Raw genomic sequence first — 20,310 nt, forward strand, 5'->3', positions numbered from 1 at the left:
CATTGTGTGAGTTAAGGGTCTCTGCACTGCGAAGATAGAATTGTAAAGCTGTGGCTCTATGTAGCTCAACTATAGAAAACTCTGTGGCTGAAATAAAATACATGGTCCACATGCAAATACAGAATTTGAAGTTTCAGATAGTTGTGCCAATATATATATATATTTAAATTCCTATATTGTGGGCTTCATGCTTCACATATGCATTTGTCCATCAAAGTTACCTTGTGATTATAATTCTTCTTTATATCTAGTTCTGCATTTTGCTTAGGTATTATACAACTTCATTTATGTGGGGTTATTTAAATCCAGAAGATAAGAAGCTCAGACAAGGGAGAATCATATTCATATGCCATTACAGTGATAAAATAGATTTTCTATTGCATCTGATGTCTCTCCTCCCCAGCAGATGTAGGTCAGTCTGGCCTTAGGTATATGCATGATTATGTACAAAGCACCCATTTCCCTTATACATTGTTTTTCTGTTGGCTTTCAGGTGTTAACCACTTCCCACGTGTCTGCTGCTGGTTATGAGACGGGAGACACCCTCAGGATTTCAAATTAAGATGAAATGCTGCATCATCTCTAAACCAGGCTACCCAAGGGCATTGCCACTGATGCAGTCATCATTACTTATTTAGGAATGCCTTATCAAGAGGAGACCTTCCTGTAAACATGATTTGCCTGGCTCTTCCCTTGCACTGTGGTTTCTTGTTCCATGCCATTGAAACATTCATAATGGCTCATTATACATCTTTACCCCTGGCCAGCTCTCAGGGGCACTTCCCAAGACTTGAAAACGTGGGTTCTTTCAAAAACATTTCCATTGTGCCAACCCAGGCTACCTGTGGGCTGCCAGACCGGAGTGCTTTTTGTCAAAGCTCTGCTGCTGTTGAAAGTATCCTCTCCTGTACCCAGCAGTTTTGCATTCAGGAGTGCCCATACAGATCATCACCTGCTCCTTATGCTGCCATGCTCTCAAAAGGTCAGGGTGCCTGCATCACAAAAGACAAGAATGACCTGCATCCTGGATCACTGAGCAACTCATCAAGCTTTATTTTTCATAACCTAAAGGGTTGCTTTTGCACTCCCCACACTCGGAAGCTTGGGACATCATTTACCTTAATAGTGTGGTTGAAACCTGAGAAAGAAGGTGTAATGTAAGTAGCTGGCAGGTGTTGACTTAATCTGTAAAATCAGTCATAGTAGTAGCATACAAAGTTACTGTTCAGGTGTATATAAAATGGATGTGACAACCTGATCCTTACTCTGAACATATTACAATTCTAGTCTGGCTGCACTGGCACCCAGAATGTTCCCACTTTCCAGGGAAAATTCAAAGTACTGCTTTTTACCCATAGAACTTTACTTAGCTTGGTGCCCCGCTATCAAGGATACCTTTTCCCCCATTATGTGCTTACTTGAACCCTGAGGTCATAAAAAGAGGACTGCCAAATACCCTCTCTGACAGAAATATAGCCATAAGGGAGAGGGCCTTTTTAGCAGTGGCCCCTCCCCTATGAAGCACTGTTCCTAGAGAGATCTACCTAGTGCCAGTGTTATCATATTTTTGGCACAAGGCAAAGATGTGTCTTTTCTTCCTGGCACTTCATTTTACCTTTTTGCCTACTGCTGGTATTTGCTGTTGGGATATTTTATGGTGATCTTGTTGTCTTTAGCTTTGCTTATTGTTTTCCAGGTTTAATAGATTATTTTCTATTTGTTCTGTACTCCTGTTGTAAGTCACCATAGCAGCATTTTTTTGGTATATGATGATGAATAAACAAAGATTGGTGATGATTATGATGATAATTCGGTACAGCCCTACTTGGACTCCAGCACTTTGGACTACGTTTGGGAATCACATGTTTGATGGCTTCACCATGGAAAATGTTTTCTGTCTGTGGAAAACGAACATGGTTAGAAGTGTTCTAGCCTAGCATTTTCTGTTTTGTGCTTATTCTTTGTGTGCAGAGCTTTTAACATCCATGTGGTTTCCCTCCCAATTGCATTTTGAAGTGGGGGACTATTCTACATGGTAAACATGTAAACACGGAGCTGTATTGCCATATAAAATTTGCAAATGACCACAATGTCACTTTCTAGGTGCAGCAATATAAGGGAAGACTTGCTATGCTCCCTGTCAATTGCAATCCCATTTTACAAGTTTATTACCAAATGTTTGGCATGAAAGGAGTCAGTATACCTGGGTTTATGGCAGCTAAAAGTGAAGGAATCTCATATCCATTACTTCTCCCCTCCAATGGCATACATTTCCTTAACAGGCTCATTTCTTTACTATGCAACATATAATCTATTACACTGAAGGTGGCATATGGCATTGTTATGTTGTATCTACCAGGTATGTGCACCAGCCACAAGATTCACCTTGTATCTACAGTTGCAATGTTGTGAAGCAAGCTAACCTGTTTTGGATCTACTTGGTGACCTTCCAGTTTAACCTAATACCAAAGTGACAGCCTGTAGGTCCACAAGGCGATACCAGGGCAACATCCTTGCCCCAGTTCATACCACCAGAACAATTTATGACTGCCACTGTTTCATACCTCATTTGCATCATGACAGAACAATGGCAAATCTACCCTATTGCATTTAAGTATTGTGTTTCTTGTTCATTGTGGTTTTTCAGATCGAGAGACCATCTTCAATGTCATGTCTCTCTTTGAAAGACTGAAATGATTCAAGAGCTCAAGTGCCCACAGAGACCATCCATTGATTCAGTAGAATCTGATGGTCCACAATGACTGAAGCCACTGAAGAATACAAATATGATCAGCAGAAAGCATTGCCCTTTCAGTTTCTAGATTGGCAGTGGGCACATGGCAGAACATCTCCTATGTGGTACAGTTATTTATTTATTACCTAACATGTTTGTTATCCCACATTTCAGGAAGTATTACCAAGGTGGTCTTCAAAAAGAAGCAACTTCTTGGAGAGCAGCTATAAATTAATACTAGAGAGGAAAACAAAATTCCCAATAAGAACTGATGCAATTATTCTGGATTTTATTTTAAAGTGTTACACATCAAGGTCACTTCCATTACTAAAGTCATGACACATGTAGGGGTCCACATGTGGGGGTGTTTGTTTTTAGATAAGCAAAATTAATAAACCCTGGATTATCCAATTATTGTTTATCCAGGAACTGGGTAAATCCAGTTCATAAATATTTTCCTACTTGGCTGTGTCTTCTATCAAATATTTGTTAACGAAAAACTAACATGTTTACATGCAAACAGAATTGGCAATATGTTAAGAAATGCATTTTTAGTAAACTTGCAGACTGCATGTTTGGCTTTAAAGATTCTGTTGACAAATACTGATGGGATCAAAATCATTACCGAACGGGAGTAATGGTCCAACTATATTTATCTTATCGGATTAAAAGTGTGATAGTCACAAATCTGTCAACGGGCATAACCATAACTGTATCCAGTTGAAAGCAATGTGACAAGACTTAGGAGCAACTAGTAGTAAGCCATTTTTTGGCATGTTGTGGCTTATGACTTTGATCTAAGACAACAGTGTTTCCCCCAAAAAACTACAAACCCACCCACACACCCACACACTTTCTAATGTATTTTCAGTGTTTGTTATTGATAGGTAGCTGAGTGTTCACATAAAGCAAGGAGGATTCTCTCGAAGACCACAGTACGAGAGGAAATGATTGCATTTCCATTCCCTGCCTACTGCCTTCATGACAATACCCACAGCCCAAACTGATGCAGACAAATTTTACATCATGTCATTTGACCTTTAGGAGGGCATTCTACTCTGTTACAGTGGATGAGAATAGGGCTGGATCTAGACATATCAAAGAGAGTTTCGGTTTAAAGTGTTGTAAATTTAAACAGTTAAAACAGGTAGAGAAAATAGGACACCAGATCACCATCTGGTGGCACAATGTTATATTGCATATACAACACATATAAATTGTGTTTTCTTTACCATTCTAGCTGAGTCCTAGGACTGCTCTTCAGTGGGTTATCATGATTAAGACCATGCTACAGAAACCATTGCAATGAAAAAGGAATTGAGGCCTGCTTTGCTCCATGCATTTCCGATATTCTGCACATGTACAAAATCCTGTCAAGTTCTATGCATGCACAAAAATACAAAGGCATTGATGAAACATTAGTGGTGTAACCCAACTCTACATTTGGTAGCAATGGTGGCCTGCATTAGTACCATGCACTTCCACTTGCCACAGATGATTATGTTTAATTTGCATTATCCCAAGTGAAAACTTAACCCAAGGAGAGAGGCATTTGCCTGCAAAACACGGCATCACTTCTCCCTCTTCTTCCTGTGGCTTTTGTAATACAGCTCAGCTACTCCTCTGGAAGTTGACCTTTGACTTTCCTTCTTTATTGTTTCCAAAGGTGTATGGTGGAGAAAGCTGTTGATGGGCAGACTGTGTTCAAGCTTACAGTCTCTGAGAAAGAGACCATGTTTTATTATCGCACTGCAAATGGGCTGCAGCCACCGATAAAAGTAATGACACTGGGGAGAATTCTTGTGAAGGAATGGAATCATCTTAGCGTGCAGGTGAGTGAATTGACAACACACACACATTTAGCATGGGTAAAGTCTTGAATTGTATGATTGGGGCATAGCTGAACAAACACCAAAGAGGCAGAGTTCAGGTTAAAATATATTGCTATATACTGGTATATATTATTGTAAAAGGGTAAATCCTGTCAGGCTAACCTTTTAGAGTTTTTTAAAAAATAAAGTGTTGATTAGTATATGGATAGGAGGTTAGAGTTTCAAAAATCATTTGATAAAGCAATTCACCCAAAACTCCTAAATATGCGTAACCATCAAAGGATAAGACAGGTCCATTTATGGATCAGTACCTAGTGAAAAAACAAGAAGCAGGGAGTAGGAATGAATGAATAGATCTCAAAACAGAGGAATGTAAGTGGAGTCCCCCTAAGAATCAGATTTGGGTCCTGAGCTTTTTAACTTGTTCATGAATGATGCAGATTTAGGGGCAAGCAGTGAGATGGTCATATTTGCTGGTGATGCCAACTTGTTCAAGGTGGTTAGGTTAATCTAAAAAAGTAAGTAAGTGGTGTAGGGATGATCGCTGGGTGTGGAGCACACTCCCCACCAGCAGGCAGCCGCAGCCGCAGCCTTAGCCTCAGCCTGCCTGCACGCGTGACACTCCCCCTCACAGACAAAGCCACAGCTGTCTGAACATCATGCCCTCTGTCAAACCTTTTGCGGTCTCGGTAGTCTGGGGTGTCCTGACTGTAAAGTTTATCTCTGAGACCTTTGTCTCCTTCATCATACACTGTGCAAGGGGAAAATGACGCGGTGGAAACAGGTGCCAAAATAACTTTGTACCACCCCACGATCTCGGGACTGGAAGATGTGTAAAGGTCACAGCCCAAAATGTATCTACCTGGGTTTGCATATTGTGTCAATAAAAGAAACCTCCACAGAGCTGGCGACAGGAGGATATCAGTACTATCAGGGTATTGGCAATCTGTATAGTTTAAAATGTTGCATTTTACTCACACAAATACACCAGCACTTTTCTACTTATGTGATGTCTAATTTATTTGAAGTATAACTTGTATGTGAACAGTTCTTTCTGTACTAGGATTGAGCTAATGGTGCGATTACTATGCAATCCCTGTATATGATACTTCTTAAACACAGGATGCTATCCATCCATCCATCCATCCATCCATCCATCCATCCATCCATCCCCAATGTCTAAAGTTTACATGTTGTTTGCTTGTTTATTCATTTATTTGATGATGCAAATGGTACTTCAACTACTTATTAAGTACTTTGTATAAGAGACTACATGTTCTAAATGAGGGGTTGACGACCTTTTGGGGCCGGTGGGTACAACTGAAATCTTGAGGAAGTGCTATGGGCACTACTCACAAAATGTCTGCTGTGGAAGTGTGATATTACACAAAATGGCTGCCATGGGGACATGTAGAAGAGGCCAATCCAGTGTAAACAGGAACTGAGTAGGAAGAGCAAACAGTTTCTCATGCATTATGGGTTTTTGAGGTGATATTACTGAGACCTTTCATGAGCGCTATAGGAGGTACTGGCAGACATGTTGTAACTGACAGCTATTCTGAAACAATATAAATCCTTTGTTAACCTTTTCAGCAATTGCGTGCAGCAGTTTTCTTTAAGTCAGAATTAATTTTGATAATTTCTTGAAAAACCAATTCCTACCTTTTATTATTCCTCCTTCCTTCGGTTCTCTCTATTTCTTCTTCTTGATGTACCAGGAAATTGGTGTGAATAAAATGTTTGGTTGTTGGATTAAAAGCAGTGACCTTAAGGCCAAGCTAATGAACTTTCCACCCAGAAGATGTTACATTTATGCTATTACTGTCAACCACACCTTGTGGACTGAAAAGTTGCTAAATGCTGAGATTTTGCAGAGAAAATGAGGTCACATTTTCTTAAATGATTAGGATGCAACAATGTCTTCTGTGCCAATCCTGGTCTTAAACAGAGATTGCAGAGAGACCTATCATGAAATGCTTGGAGTTTCCAAATTGTCCAGCCAAGCTTGCTTATTTATTTAAAGCATTTTTATCCCAATTTTCAGCTAATAAAAGAATGTTGTTGGAGTAGTGTACAAATGTCTGTCACGAATTCCTCGCGGCGCTTTCAGCAGAAACGCTCAGAGTCCCAGGTTTTTCCCAGTGCAGTCTTTTTAATGTGAGCTATATACAAGTATTTACAAAAACAGTCCATACAGAGTACCTGCTCCTTAAGGCAAACGAATACTCTCCACCACAGCACCACCATACCACAGCACAACCACTGTTGAGCAGGCTTTCCTTTTTAAAACAGGTGATAGCCAATCACATTAATCACACTCCTGCTGAGTCACCCTGACCCAGCACTTCACAGAGTATTGCATCAGCCTGTTGAAGCCTGCAGACTTACTCAGTATCCTGTGAATCCCAACAATGTCAGCTATAAGAAAGTCCCTGTCTTCAGGATTTAAATCTAAAAGACACTACACAAAAGGGAAAACTATTGGAGGGAAGGAAGGAAAAGGCAAAATTCAATTATACTTTCTTAGCTACAGAATTCTTATAATGACCAGCTGGAGTAAAAATATTACAAGAAGAGGAGCTACTGGTAGGCCCCACAGTTCCATCTCTTTCACTTTCCTATAATCGGATGGAATAGCTGCTCGGACTTAATGCACACAGATATTAGGGACCGTGCTGAGGAGAGCTTCACTGAGGAGGAATGGTGGGAGCCTCCCCCCCTGTTCCTGATCAGGATCCTGAATCTTCCCAGGAGCAGGAGGACAGTGTAGATTTGGAACAGTGGTTTGCAGAGGGACATAGTTCAGAAGGCAGAAGCTGGGAAATACTGGATGGGGAACAGCTAGGAGAAGCAGCACTGGGAGAGAGAGAGAGAGAGAGAGCTAACAGATTCAATGTCTCTGGAAAACATTCATCCACCCAGCTCAGGGACAAGAAGAGCTGATAGGGTGGCAGAACAGAAAGCACATAGATTACGAGCTCAGGTTACAAGACGCAGTAGTGATGCAGGTGACTAGGGAGGAAGTGGGTGGGACTCTTAATTGGGAGCATCGCCATTCCTAGGAAATGGATTATTTGTTCTCCTGCTGTGATCATTAAAGTTCCTAACTGGTAAGAAAACTCATTTCCCTTTGTTCTGTTTATCTACTGTCCGGGGGGGAGGGGGGGAAGCTGATTCCCTGAAGCCTGACAACATGTGACTCAGGCTCTGCACATGAGTGGCTTGAACTTACCACTATTATGAGGGCTGTTCCCATGAGGTTTGTAGGTATAACTCCCGCAACTTGAGGATATGGGTCTCAGAAAAGTTTGGGTGAGGAGAGGCCGCAGTTTAGCAAGAGACCAAACGTTTTATGCATAAGGTTCAGTGTTTGCATGTGCAAGGCCCCTGGCAACACCTGTTGTTTTGTTCTTCAAAGATTTCCTAGTCATCCCTCTAGCCCAGGTTTTGTGTATATTGGCCTAAGACACAAATATGTTTTCTCTGTGCCATTTTTGTGAGGTTTGTCCACCTCTAAAATTTCCACTTAGAAGCCTCTAGACAGTTACCGTCATAGGAGAGAATACTGAGCTTGATAGAGCAGTGGTCTGACTTCATATAAGGCAGCTTCATATGTTAACTCATAACAGAATAAACTTTTTGACAGTGGGAAATCCATTTTTATGAGGAAAAAATATGATGCTAGTCCAAAATTCCATGTTCCTATCTTCCACTACAGTAACTAAGATGTCAACAGCTAGCCTTTCCTCACCTTTCCAATACTAGTGTCAGGGCCCGAACTGGCTTCCCAGCTACAGAACTGTTTTATTTATGTTATTTATTCATATATCGTGAAACTGATTTAAGCATATAACTATGAGGAGTACAAAATATCAGTTTAAACCAAAACAATGTAACAATGAAATCAAGGGGGAGGGGGAGCATGGGTCATCTGACTAGAAAGTTACAGGAACAGTAATTTGTTTTCATAAGAAGGGTTGCTTGAATAGCCAACTCTCAGGTTGGTGCCTAAAATTCATTACCAGACGGTGCTAGCTTGATTTCATTAGTTAGAGAGTTCATTAATCCTAGTGCCAACACACTAAATGCAGAGTTTCTTGCTGAGGACAGCCTGACAGTGCCACACGCTGCAAGATCTGCCTCAGGGTCAGATTATAAAGATCAGGCACAGGTATAGGGAATGAGGTGATCTTTTAAGTTCACTGGGCCCAGGTTGCTTAGGGCTTTATATGCTAGTAGTAAGACCTTTACTATTGGATCCTTTTGGAGAGAAGATTGAGAGATGGCTGTTACTCACTCAATAAAGTGGAAGGAGCAAGGTTTCCAGGCTGCCATCTCTTAAAAGAATCGCCAGGGTGCAATCCAACACTTGCTGTCCCGCTTTGTTGACAAGAAGCTCAGTTCAGCTTTGCTCAGCCTCCACTTTTTAATGGCTTTGTATACCATGCAAACTCGGCAGTTCCACTGTGTGTCATTTTATTGGCCTTTTAGGCCAGGCTATGGGCCAGAGGCTCTAGGGCAGCTGATAGAAACTCCCCCATGGTAACAGTTGATTTGAAAAGGGTAGCAGATAGGCTACACCTGGATCAGGTACAAACCACCTGCCACAGATAGGTTATTGCAGGTGATACGTAATCTCTGTTCTGACTGTTCTGTAGGATTGAGATGTAATCTAGCTTTCTTGGGATGCTCCCTCACACTCTCTGTCTAAAAGGATAAACGAAAAGATGAAATTTTAAGTTATTTAGGAATGTTGTGCTTTGATATCCACACTGGATATGGTGTGAGTGTCTATAAGACTCTGCCAGCTAGGAATGTTTGTTGCAAATTCAGTGTCTGTAATTATTAAATTATGTTTTTACTAGCCTTTATTTTGCCTGATCATATCTGTGTAACTCTGCCGTGTTTTGGCAGACAGCAGCACATTAAAAGCCCTAGAAAGAAAGTTTAAATTCGAAATGCAAAGAGGTAACCAGAACTGAATTACTCTCCTGGGAGCAAAATGCTCTTAGAGTGCCTGTTGAAATCAGCATTATCATTTCAATGCATGTCAAATGTGAGTCATTTCCTAGTTTAGGCAAAATTTCTTTATAAATCTTTAAATCTTCCAGTTCTTTCAAGAAAAGGTTAAAGTACTTATGATTTAATGAGACCGCTTTACATCATAACTGTTTGACTATCAAGAGAAAACTTGTCCTTTCCAATTTGTAAAATCTTTTTTTTATTATTTTCCTCGAATGTTTTTAGGTAGTCTATATTTTATAGTTAATGCCAAGAAACTGACAACCTTAAATAGCCTGAGCAAAACATTTACTTCCTCATCTTAAGTGTACAAAGTAAAAGTAAATCAAGAGGAGCATCTCTCAAGGTTCACAGGCTGTGATCAAGGCACCTATCTGTAATTTCACGTTATTTGGGCCTCAGGTATTTTATATTTTATTTTTCAAGTTGCATTCGCTGGTTACTTGTAAGGCTGAAATGCTGCATGCTATTTACATGGGAGTAAGTCCTATTGCTGTATCTGTCCACACCAGCTGCTATTTAATTTGATGTCATTTTGATGCCCAGTTGATTGTAAAAGGTCCGAAGCATGATCATGTATGCAGGGCCAGCCCAGGACGTTTTGCTGCTGTAGGCAAAATGCCCTGCTGGCCCCATAACCGCAACTGTGCCCTTGCCTGTGGCCATGCCTGCACTGCAGCCACAATGCAGTGACAGTAGCAAGGGTCTGGCGGTGAGAGCAGTGGCACTGCTGCAGTGGTGCAGGCAAAGTCCCAGCATAGCTGGCAGTGGTGCAATGGTGAGGGAGAGCAGGTTGGCTCAGCCACCTGTGCCAAATAGCTTCATCTCAGCTCGTTGATGACTGCTCCTGCATAAATGTATGAATGGCTCCATAAAGGGGCTGGGGCAGGCTGTTATGCTTATTAAACTGTAGCCAGTAGTGTGGCATGGGGGGTACACGGGGGGGGGGGTTGCTCCAGGCACAACCTTGTTCGGGGCGCAAAATTTCAACACCTGGTGCTGTCTCAATGCTTCCATGGCTGGGCTCCACTGAAAATGGCTTCTCCATGCAGAGCAGGAAGCGACCTCTTTAGACAACAGAACAGCTCTTCTTTTCTTATTTCTGTGGCTGTGATCTCCTGGGTAATGCAGACACCTTTGGGCATTTGAATGCACATGTGTAGTCTGTCCATTTCCCTCCCACCCACCACCTTCATGTGGCCCCAGGCTCTAGCACCCCACTGTAGCATAGGGTTCTAGACACTTTCCCCCTACCTTCTACTATCATTATTAGGCGTCACTTTGGCTTACCCAGAATGTGACCTACTTTTCATAATTTCCCTTGAGTTTGGATCATATGAGTAACCTCCACATGACTGAGTTATATTTCTAGAAATGGGGGGAAATGTAAATATATAGTTTGTTTTGAATATGTAGCAAAATTGTGTTTTGTCCCAATATCTCAAGGACCTCCCCTTCCAACATGAACTTACCTTGACCTTACGTTTGTCATCAGTAGCCCTTGTACACAGGAGGCGTAATTCGTGGCAACAAGGGAACAGGCATTTTCAGTGGTGATTCCACAATTGTGGGACGCTTTTCCCCAGGAAAATTAAAAATGCGAAACTGCCACCAGAAAGGCCCTGTCATACGTCAGCAATCGGGTTTGCACCATGCATGGTGTCCCAAGTGCTAGTGAAATGGACACACATCAAATGCAGATGGGTAGTAAAATGTACCCACCCAGACTATTGATCAGAGAGGCCCACTTATGCCTCAACAAGAAATGATTTGGGAATAACAACAAAAGGCACCTATTCGCATAACATTTGCATGTGTTAATTTATACTATAGACCTGAATTTAGACATTATTTCCATAATTTAAATGGAAATACAATACATCTCACTCTGCTGGTGAACAAACTGTGACTTATGTAGTGGCACAGCCTGCTGTCCAAGTACTAACTGCTGATGGGTAGACTCAAGGTGCTTGTTCTTTCTTCTTATATTTTGTTATCTTTAAACCAGACTTGGACTGGACAGTCCTCCAAAGAGAACAGTTGTGGAGAACTTTTGGCCCTCCATATATTGCAGAACTACAACTCTCACCAACCCCAGCAAGCATAGTTAGTGACCAGCAGTGATGGGAGTTGTAGTTCTGCAACATCTGGAGAGCCAAAGTTTCCCCACATCGGAAATAGAGGTTGCTTTCAAATAGAGGACTGTCCTCTGAGAACCCTTCAAAGAGAGGGCTGTCCACTGCAAAAGTAGGATGCATGACCACCCTCATATTGAAGGAACATAATTTATGGTGGAAGGTTTTATGAGAATGATCCACTGTGCTCCTGAGTAGCTCCCATTCATTTTAATGTGTTTTTGGAGGAGAATGTCCCAGAAGATTTAGTCTTATGTCTTTTAAATCATGGGTGACAACTCTGCAGGTCATACCAATAATGGAAGTGGTACCAAAATAAAGCATTTGTGCAGAGAGTTAATATTTTTGCTGCATATGCTCTTTCCACTGCTATGATGGGAGTTCCTGCTGTTGTCCTGGACTATCATGCACACACTACCAATGGACTGACATGAAGCCAGCATGGGTGCTTTGTGGTCTGTATGGATTGGGTTCACTGATTCCGTACATCTGAAACGTTGTTGGGAGGGGGTGGAATCATAATGTGGATGCCCTTAAGCATCTGCCTGGAAGTAGTTCTATTCCAACGTGCCCTATGGATTAATCAATGTGTACTTCTTATTGCTAATCTCTCTTATCTCTGCAAGTACTTTCTTATTCTTTGGGTGATAAAAGAACAAAGATTTTCTTCAAGAACAATACCTCATTTGACATCTATATCTTACTGTTAATTTACATGATTACATACAGTTCAGAGTGTGGGGGAGAACCCTAAATCAGTGGTAGAACTGTAATTTTAAAGAGGCAGAGGAGGTGGGGAGAATGCCTGCATTATTATAAGATTGCATCAAATGAACTCCAGTAGCTTTTGTTTAAATTAATTTTGGTAAACCTTTTTGATGTAGCTGTTTTGGTGTTAAAAGACAGCTTGATAAATCCTTTAACTTGTCTCTTTTGATGTTATAATCAAGATCCTTGGATTTGGAATCCTGTTTCGTTTGTAATTAGGGGAAAAACACAGTAATGATGTGGCAAGGAAGCAATTGTTCATGATTGGTTTTTACACGTGATGATGAGGCGCCCTTGATTGTTACGGCTTATTCCTAAGGCTCTGGTCCTGTTAATACTTGTTTAACAAGGAGAATTTCAGCAGGTGCTGATTCTCTCACAGGAATAACAAGAGCTGCACCTGCCCAAGATTCAGCATAACTATAAATTGTACAGATGTGCCATATTTGCTATCACATCAGGTCTCTCTGCTGCTTAATATTTTAGAAGTAGTCTTTATGGTGCTTGAGACTACCAAAAATTACATTGTTGGTTTTGAATTTGCTTTTATATTTGTGTTGCTGAACATAAATTTTCTCTTGCTCATTTAAAGTTCTGCTTCTTTTCCCTCTCTGCATTGTGAGTGGATGGAGGGAAGCTTGTTGCAGATGAGGAGAAAGATAATGACTTTGCCACACCCCTTGCTTCATGTTAAGGGCTGTCACATGGAGCAAGCTGGTTTTCTCCTGCTCTGGAGAGTACCAACAACTTGAAGTTACAAGAAGGGAGATTCTGACTAAACTTCAGGAAGAACTTTCTGACAGTAAGAGCTGTTTGACAGTGGAGTTTCCTTCATTGGAGGTTTTTAAGCAGAGGTTGGGTGGTCATCTGTCCCTGATCCTTTAGCAGAGATTCCTGTGTTTCAGGGGGTTGGACTAGATGGCCCTTGGGGTCCCTTCCAACTGTACAATTCTATGATTCTATGCAGGCTAGCCAAGGGGAGGGTGGGTATTATTTTCTACCTCCACTATCAGAGGTAGCATGTCTCTGAATACCAGTTGCTGGGAATCACAGGAGGACAGAGTGCAGTTGTGCCCATGTCCTGGTTGCAGGCTTTCCACAGGCATCTGGTTGGCTGCTGTGAGAACAGGATGCTGGACTAGATGGGCCACTGGCCTGACCCAACAGGCTCGCCTTATGACTAACTATGAAAGTCTGTTGCACCATGGTATCAGGTAGAGGCCCAAATGATCTCAGTGTCAGCTATCACTGTTATTGGACCAGGATAGCTTAGTCACAGTGGTTGATGTAATAGCAACCTCAAGTGTGGACATTTGCGATGTGTTCATGGGAGCCTGTCTTTAAAGCTGTTTCGGAAGCTGCAGCTGGTGCAAAATGAAGTTGCTGAGTTGCCAAGCGAACCACTTTACCATGCACATCTAAAAGCTCCTGTATGAACTGTTAACTTATCAAAGCCCTAAGCAATTTAAGACCATATTAGTTATGCCATGGCCTGCAGACGTTCATTTCATGGCAAGTTGCAAGAGGGCTTTTTACAAAGTAGACCTCAATCTGTGGAAAAACCTCTACCTTGGGTTAAGAACTTAATTCATTCTGTAGGTCTGTTCTTAACCTGAAACTTTGTCAGGTTTTGGACTCTGGGCCAAATATGGAAATCAGAACCAGAGAGAGAAGTGCTTTGCTGTGTCATCCAGTGGAACTTGGAGTCCTAGGCTGGATCTAGACACATCAAAGAAGTGTTTCAGTTAAACTTTGTATGAGAAACCGGGTTAGCAAAAAGGGAACTCTACAGTGTCATCTGGTCTTAGAATGCATAAACCACGCATAAAGCACTTTTCATTTGCCCATGTAGCTGAGTCCTAAGTTAAGTCTAAGTATTGCAGATACTTTAATATTAATTTAAGTTGTTGGGTTGGTTTGATCTATCTCTTAAGAACACCACAACATTCTTGATGGATCAGGAAAGTGTCCATTTAGTCCAGTATCCTCTTCTCACACTGGCCAACCAGATGCCTATGGGAAGTCTACAAGCAGGACCTGAGCACAAGAACACTGTCCTATCCTGTGGTTTCCAGCAACTGGGAATCAGAAGTATGCTTTCTCTGACAGTGGAGGTAGAACATAGCCATCAGGGTAGTGGAGGTAGAACATAGCCACCCTCCACAAATTTGTCTAATCCTCTTTTGAAGTCATCCAGGTTGGTGGCCATCACTAACACTTGTTGAAGTAAATTCCATAGCTTAACTACGTGCTGTGTGAAGAAGTATTTTCTTTTTGTCTCTCCTGAATCTTCCAACATTCAGTTTCATTAGATGCTTGAGTTCTGGTGTCTTTGTTCCTCTCTGCATGGGTTTTTACTAAATTACTGTAGTTGGCTTGTACACACTGTCACTGGGAAGAAAACCCACCACAAAACCAGGGAAGTGCTACTAGCCAGCAAAAGAAGAAAAACACAACTCCAGGCACTTGAATTAAGGTTTATTCCAGACCCAATGTGTTTTGGAACAAATCATTCCTCAGGGACATGCTTTCATAGTGAATACGTGGGGCATGGCTGTGCAACAGGAGTGACTATAGTGCCCTATGTATTTGATTAAAATTGCTGCTAAAATATGCCTCCCCTCCCCAATAATTTCCTCCAAAATACATCAGACCTGTAATAATGTTATATAAAGCCTGGCTTTCCCTCTTTTTATCTTTATTTTGTCAGGCACCTTTGTAAGGCAGCAACTGCCTTTCATATGTTTGTACAGCAGCTAGCTTATGGTTGGAGTTAAATGTTAAACTGCATCCTTTAGTAGGCATCAGCAGCAGTGAAACCTTTGGACTGGAGTTTTGGAATCCTAAGTTTGTTCTTGCCCAGGGAATTAATGGTGTGCTTGATTTGTTGCATTTGAAATATCCTCCTGCATGGTACAGGTGGACATTAAAGGCTTTTGCAAGGTGATCAGAAGAAGCCTCTTAGATTATCTGGAATAGCTGAGGCACCTTCACAGGCAGACCACATTCTGGTTTCTTCCTGATCACACTGTGTGAGGTTAAATTTGTATTAATACAAAGCTAGTTCTTCAACATCAAGTTAATTGCTTCAGGTGCTCACCAGAGTCCCATCATTGGTTCCTTCCTTTCTTTTAATTTACATGGTTCTTTGAGGGATTCAGGTTGAACTAGTGTCACTGCGCACAAAAGGAAAGTCTTGGATTGCAGGAAAACCATTTCCCGTTGAGAAGGGATTAACATTGTAGGAGATAGTGAGAAAGAAAAGTAAAGGAGGGCAAAGAGAAAAGCTAAAATATCTTTTAGACAAATGCTAGGAGCATATGTAATAAGACTGCTGAATTGGAGTGACATGTTTTCAAGGATAAGAAAGATATTATTGGAATAAGAGAGACAACCAAGAAAATGAAAGGGGATTTAAAATGCCAAGATAGAGAAAGAGTTTTAGTGAGGGGAAAGAACTAATATAAAGCTGGAAGAAAGGTAGTAATATTGTTGAAGGATGATACTGAATTTGCAGCAGAAGTTAAAAAACACACATGCACCACACGCTGAAACACTCCTATAAACATTTTGACGGATTCAACAGAGAGAGTTTCTGTGGATGTTGAGGGCAATACAAAGTAGCTGGGATATTTTGAATGTTGCTATTTAGCCAAAAAAGGAAAGTAACAAGGGGGGGGGGGGAGTTGAGGACTTTGATCACTGGCGGGATAAAGAGAGGATTTGAAGAGGGAAGGGATTTGCTAGTGAATAGTTGACATATTGAGAGTTTTCTTTTTTAAAAAACAGTGCAAATTTCCAAAAGCTAGCATGTGATCGTAACCCTTCCTACAGTTTCTGAAACAAAATGCCAAGCTCTGTGTGAAAGTGTGATCTGAATATTGTTGTGCGAAATGTATATATCAACCTGAATCTGTGTATGGATATGGTGAACAGGTAGGATCAAGCAATCATATCAGCATTAAATTTGAAATACATGTGCGAGTATGTAATAGACAGCCAAAATGGTCCCAAAGTTATTGATTTTTATTTTTATTTTAAAAAGCAGAGCTAACTTTGAAAGGGAAAGCTAAAATGCTCTGGGGATTTTTGCTTGCATTCCTGTGATGAATGGGAAATCCACTCCACACAAGTGGAAAATATACAGCCTATGAAATGCATCGAGAAACTGCAATTAAAATTCATCCCAGTTAAGTCAAAAAAAGGAAAAGCCGATATGGGCCTGAGGCAAAAGAAAGAAAGGCAAAGAGATAACTTGCTCTTCCCGACCCTATTCTCTTCCCTTTCCCCCTCACTCTTCTTTACCAATCCTCCTTTATCCTCCCTGGATCCTCTGTTTTATGACAGTTCTGTCACTCTGATCCCCTGATGAGGTTTCTTTTTCTGTCTTCTGTCTCTGCCATTGCTTTGCAGAGGAGTGGGCAAATCCTTAGAGGGAAGGGTTAGGAGACATGTCTCTATTTTCCCCTTTCTCTCCCTACCTTTTTTCCCCAGGTCTTTTTTTGCCCCTCAGAATAGCTTCAGGACTCAGGTATTCCCAGATAACCTAGTGGCTGTGCCTCGGCCTTACAGATGTCGTTGAAATCTTTGCATGCTAAGGTGATAAAGGAAGATGCAAAAAAGATGAGGTGGATAGTCTGATAAAATGGCTGGGCTCCGTTAGATACTCTGAGGGTGTTTTAAATGGGATGAATGTGGAACAGCTAGCACTGTTGAAACAACATTTGTTTCACTACAGAGCATGTGAAAAATGGAAACTGGCCCCAGCATGTCTTTGTTTTGGGTAGTAAAAGGAAAGAAAAGGGATATTTTGTTTAGAGTTGGTAGGGTAGGTCTAGTCGCAGACGACTCTGGGGTTGCGGCGCTCATCTCGCTTTACTGGCCAAGGGAGATGGCATTTGTCTGCAGACACCTTCTGGGTCATGTGGCCAGCATGACTAAGCCGCTTCTGACAAACCAGAGCAGCGCACAGAAATGCTGTTTACCTTCCTGCCGGAGTGGTACCTATTTATCTACTTGCACTTGACATGCTTTCAAACTGCTAGGTGGGCAGGAGCTGGGACCAAATAACGGGAGCTCACCCCGTTGCGGGGATTCGAACTGCCAACCTTCTGATCGGCAAGCCCTAGGATCTGTGGTTTAGACCACAGCGCCACCCATGTTAAGAGTTAAGAGTCCCTAAATGGGATTTCACATGCAAATCGTTTTCTGTTTTAACATTCTCTCCACTAATTAGACTGAGATGTGAATTGATATCTCTTTAGATAAGCTGCATTACTTTGAGTCAAATCATTGGTCTGTTTAGCTGTTTAGTATTGTCACACTGGCTGGCTGTGACTCTCCAGGGCTGCAAGCAGAGAATGTTCTCTGCTCTATATGAAGAGGCCAGGGATTGAATCCAGACCTTTTTACACATGCAAAGCAGATGATAATATGCTTCTTAAATTGTCAGACTTCTCTAATTGTCAAGTAGTTCTTGCTGAAGGAGTCTGTAGGGAGAACTGAACTCTTCCTGCCCGATGTGTATTTTTGTTCAGAAAGCAAAGTGCTGAATCAAACCCTTTGAATATGGCAAAAGGCCACATGTATGCAACTACATGTTTCATGCTATTACATGCACATTTCTACAAAAAAACCCCACTGAGTCCTTTTTTAAAAAAACAAAACCTGTTTTGGAGAAGAGAAATAGTGGAAGGAGAGGATTCTTAACACTCCCACAAACCGTTGCTTCACTGTCACAACTCCCGCTACACTTACAAGTTTCTAGATACCCTCACAAGCATGCAACCCAAGGGGAATTCAACAGGAATAGTAGGTGCAATCCCATGGGTAGAAATACTCAAGGAAGAAGGAGTTTAAGATGGGTGGATGTTTTGTTTTGAAAAGGTGAGATATTGAAGGCACAATTGCAGTATTGTGTAAGAAAAATGGGAAGTGTCTAAAGAAATTGGAGGGGCTGCATAAGGGACTTTGGAATTAAAAGTGGCATATGTACAAATGAGTAGTAGCTAAAGCAAGGCAGGAGCAGCTCAAACCCAGGGTGTGCATGTGGTCCTTGGGGCCCCTCTGTCTAGCCCCCAGGACTCTTTGCTGTCTGTGTCAAGTACTTTTGCCTGGTCCTGCCTAACACTGGCAGTTGCTCATGAAAAAAATGTAACCATTGGGTTGAAAAATTATTTCCACCCTTAGCTAAAGCTTATAGGGAGAATACTAGGAGAGCTGAAGCTCAGAATGACAGTGCAATTCCAATAGGTGGCTGCCTGGATGGATCATGGGGTTGGCTTATCCACCTCCACATGAGGCGGTTGTTCCAAATGTCATGAAGGAGATGACAGTACATCTGCTATTGTAAAAGCCCTCCCTGGACCCTGAAGCTTTGGCAACTACTGCCCAGTCTCCAACACCCCCTTTTTGAGTAAGGTGCTTGCGAGGAAGGTGGCGGCTCAGCTGCAGGCACTATTGGAGGAAACAATTGAATCAATATCTATTCCAGCTTGGCTTCAGGCCTGAGTTTGTCATACTATCGGCCATAGTCACCCCAACAGATGACCCTGTTCAAGGGAGAGACGAGGAGTACAGTGCTACTGCTGCTGTAGGCTCTCTCAGCAGTTATTGATACCATTGACTATGGTATCCTCCTGGAATGTCTCCATAGATTGTGAATTGAAGTCACAGTTGACAGTGTTCCATTCCTATCTGCAATACCAGTACCAAACGTAGCTTGTCTCCATCTTGGTAGCCTAGCTGTGGGGTGAAGCAAGGCACGGTTCTGTTCCCAATGCTATTTAACAGCTATATGAAACTATGGAGAACAGTCATCAGGAGGTTTGGGGAACTGGGGCATCAGTACACCACTCAGAACTACTTTTCTGCTTAATCTCTCTAAACCCAACCTTATCCTTGGAGATAGTTTGGGGCCGTAACTGAGAAGGCTGCTCTGTCCTTGGTCGCTATTTGCATCACCTCTGACAGCAAGTGGCCATGGAAAAGGGACTCTCTTAATGATTACAGAATACAGACAGGTTCATGCAGGTGGAAGTGGCCCTTTTTGTAAATACCTTGAGCTCTGAAAGGGAAAGTGTAGTAATGACTAAAACAGGCTAACTCTTTAGCCTCTGTACTTCTCTACTGGCAACTTCCTTAAACATATTTCTGGTCAGGTGGGCAAAAGATGGTATGGGTGGTGAGCCTTGGAGTTGTGTTATGGCAGATTTTGACACTTGGCAGAGCAAGACAAAGTGAGTTGGATCCCAGATAGCACAAGCCTGATTTGTATAACCTATGACCCTCTCCAAAGCCAAATGCCCACTAGAAACTCAATAAATCTGCTTTTGCACCCTACATTCTGCAGGACTGCAAAAACAGCAAGGTTGTTAAGAACCCAGCAGATTGTAATGCATGACCAGTGAGCCTTCATCTTGGTGGGTAACAAATCGTGCAGTCCCTGGTCTATAGTAAGGCCAAAAAATAAAAATTAAAAAAATCAGGTGAGAGTGTGGCAACTTCAAGTGGCCTTTAGCTGTCAATCATATTTGTATTCCTTCATAACGAGTTGTGATGATTTGTTAACTGAAGGAATTTGCAGAAGGCCGAGCATGACGGCAAGGTCTTATGGCCTCTTTGCCCACTTGATGACTGACCGACCAATTTCCGACGATGCTATGAAGGATCATAAAGTTTAGTTCCATGTGCATTGTGATGATAGTTGCATCTATATTTAAAGCTTTCTGTCACCGAAGCACTCTTGGTGTTGTCAGGCTGTCTGTTGGGCTGGATGAGCTGCAACTTCTTGCAATTGAATGTCAATAAGACCAAAGCA

At 41.8% G+C, this 20,310-nt stretch overlaps 1 protein-coding gene and 1 long non-coding RNA gene across 9 annotated transcripts in view; one reads left to right on the top strand and one right to left on the bottom strand.

Annotated features, from left to right (window-relative positions):
• Nucleotides 1-2,542, bottom strand: part of LOC310842091 — a 43,841-nt gene extending 41,299 nt beyond the window's left edge. Inside the window, exons 1-2 of one of the 2 annotated variants that reach the window (XR_014562848.1) lie at nucleotides 2,424-2,514; nucleotides 843-992 (exon numbers count right to left, since the gene is read on the bottom strand). This is a non-coding gene — a long non-coding RNA (uncharacterized lncRNA). Of the gene's footprint in view, nucleotides 1-842; nucleotides 993-2,423 lie in introns of both variants that reach the window. The other variant, XR_014562847.1, reaches the window with a different exon arrangement.
• The window catches only part of USH2A (usherin), a gene marked incomplete at its 5' end in the record, with an annotated part of 433,145 nt that overhangs the window by 382 nt on the left and 412,453 nt on the right, over nucleotides 1-20,310 (top strand). For 6 of the 7 annotated variants that reach the window (XR_014562720.1, XM_083732919.1, XM_083732920.1 and 3 more), the window contains 2 exons: nucleotides 970-1,157; nucleotides 4,401-4,566. Coding sequence is in view for 6 of the 7 variants with exons in the window: in XM_083732919.1 (XP_083589045.1) it covers nucleotides 970-1,157; nucleotides 4,401-4,566 (354 nt within the window). Of the gene's footprint in view, nucleotides 1-493; nucleotides 1,158-4,400; nucleotides 4,567-20,310 lie in introns of those variants that run through there. The other variant, XM_083732918.1, reaches the window with a different exon arrangement.

This window comes from Podarcis gaigeae (assembly GCF_964106915.1).
Source record: "Podarcis gaigeae genome assembly, chromosome: 3".
Classification (NCBI taxonomy): domain Eukaryota; kingdom Metazoa; phylum Chordata; class Lepidosauria; order Squamata; family Lacertidae; genus Podarcis; species Podarcis gaigeae.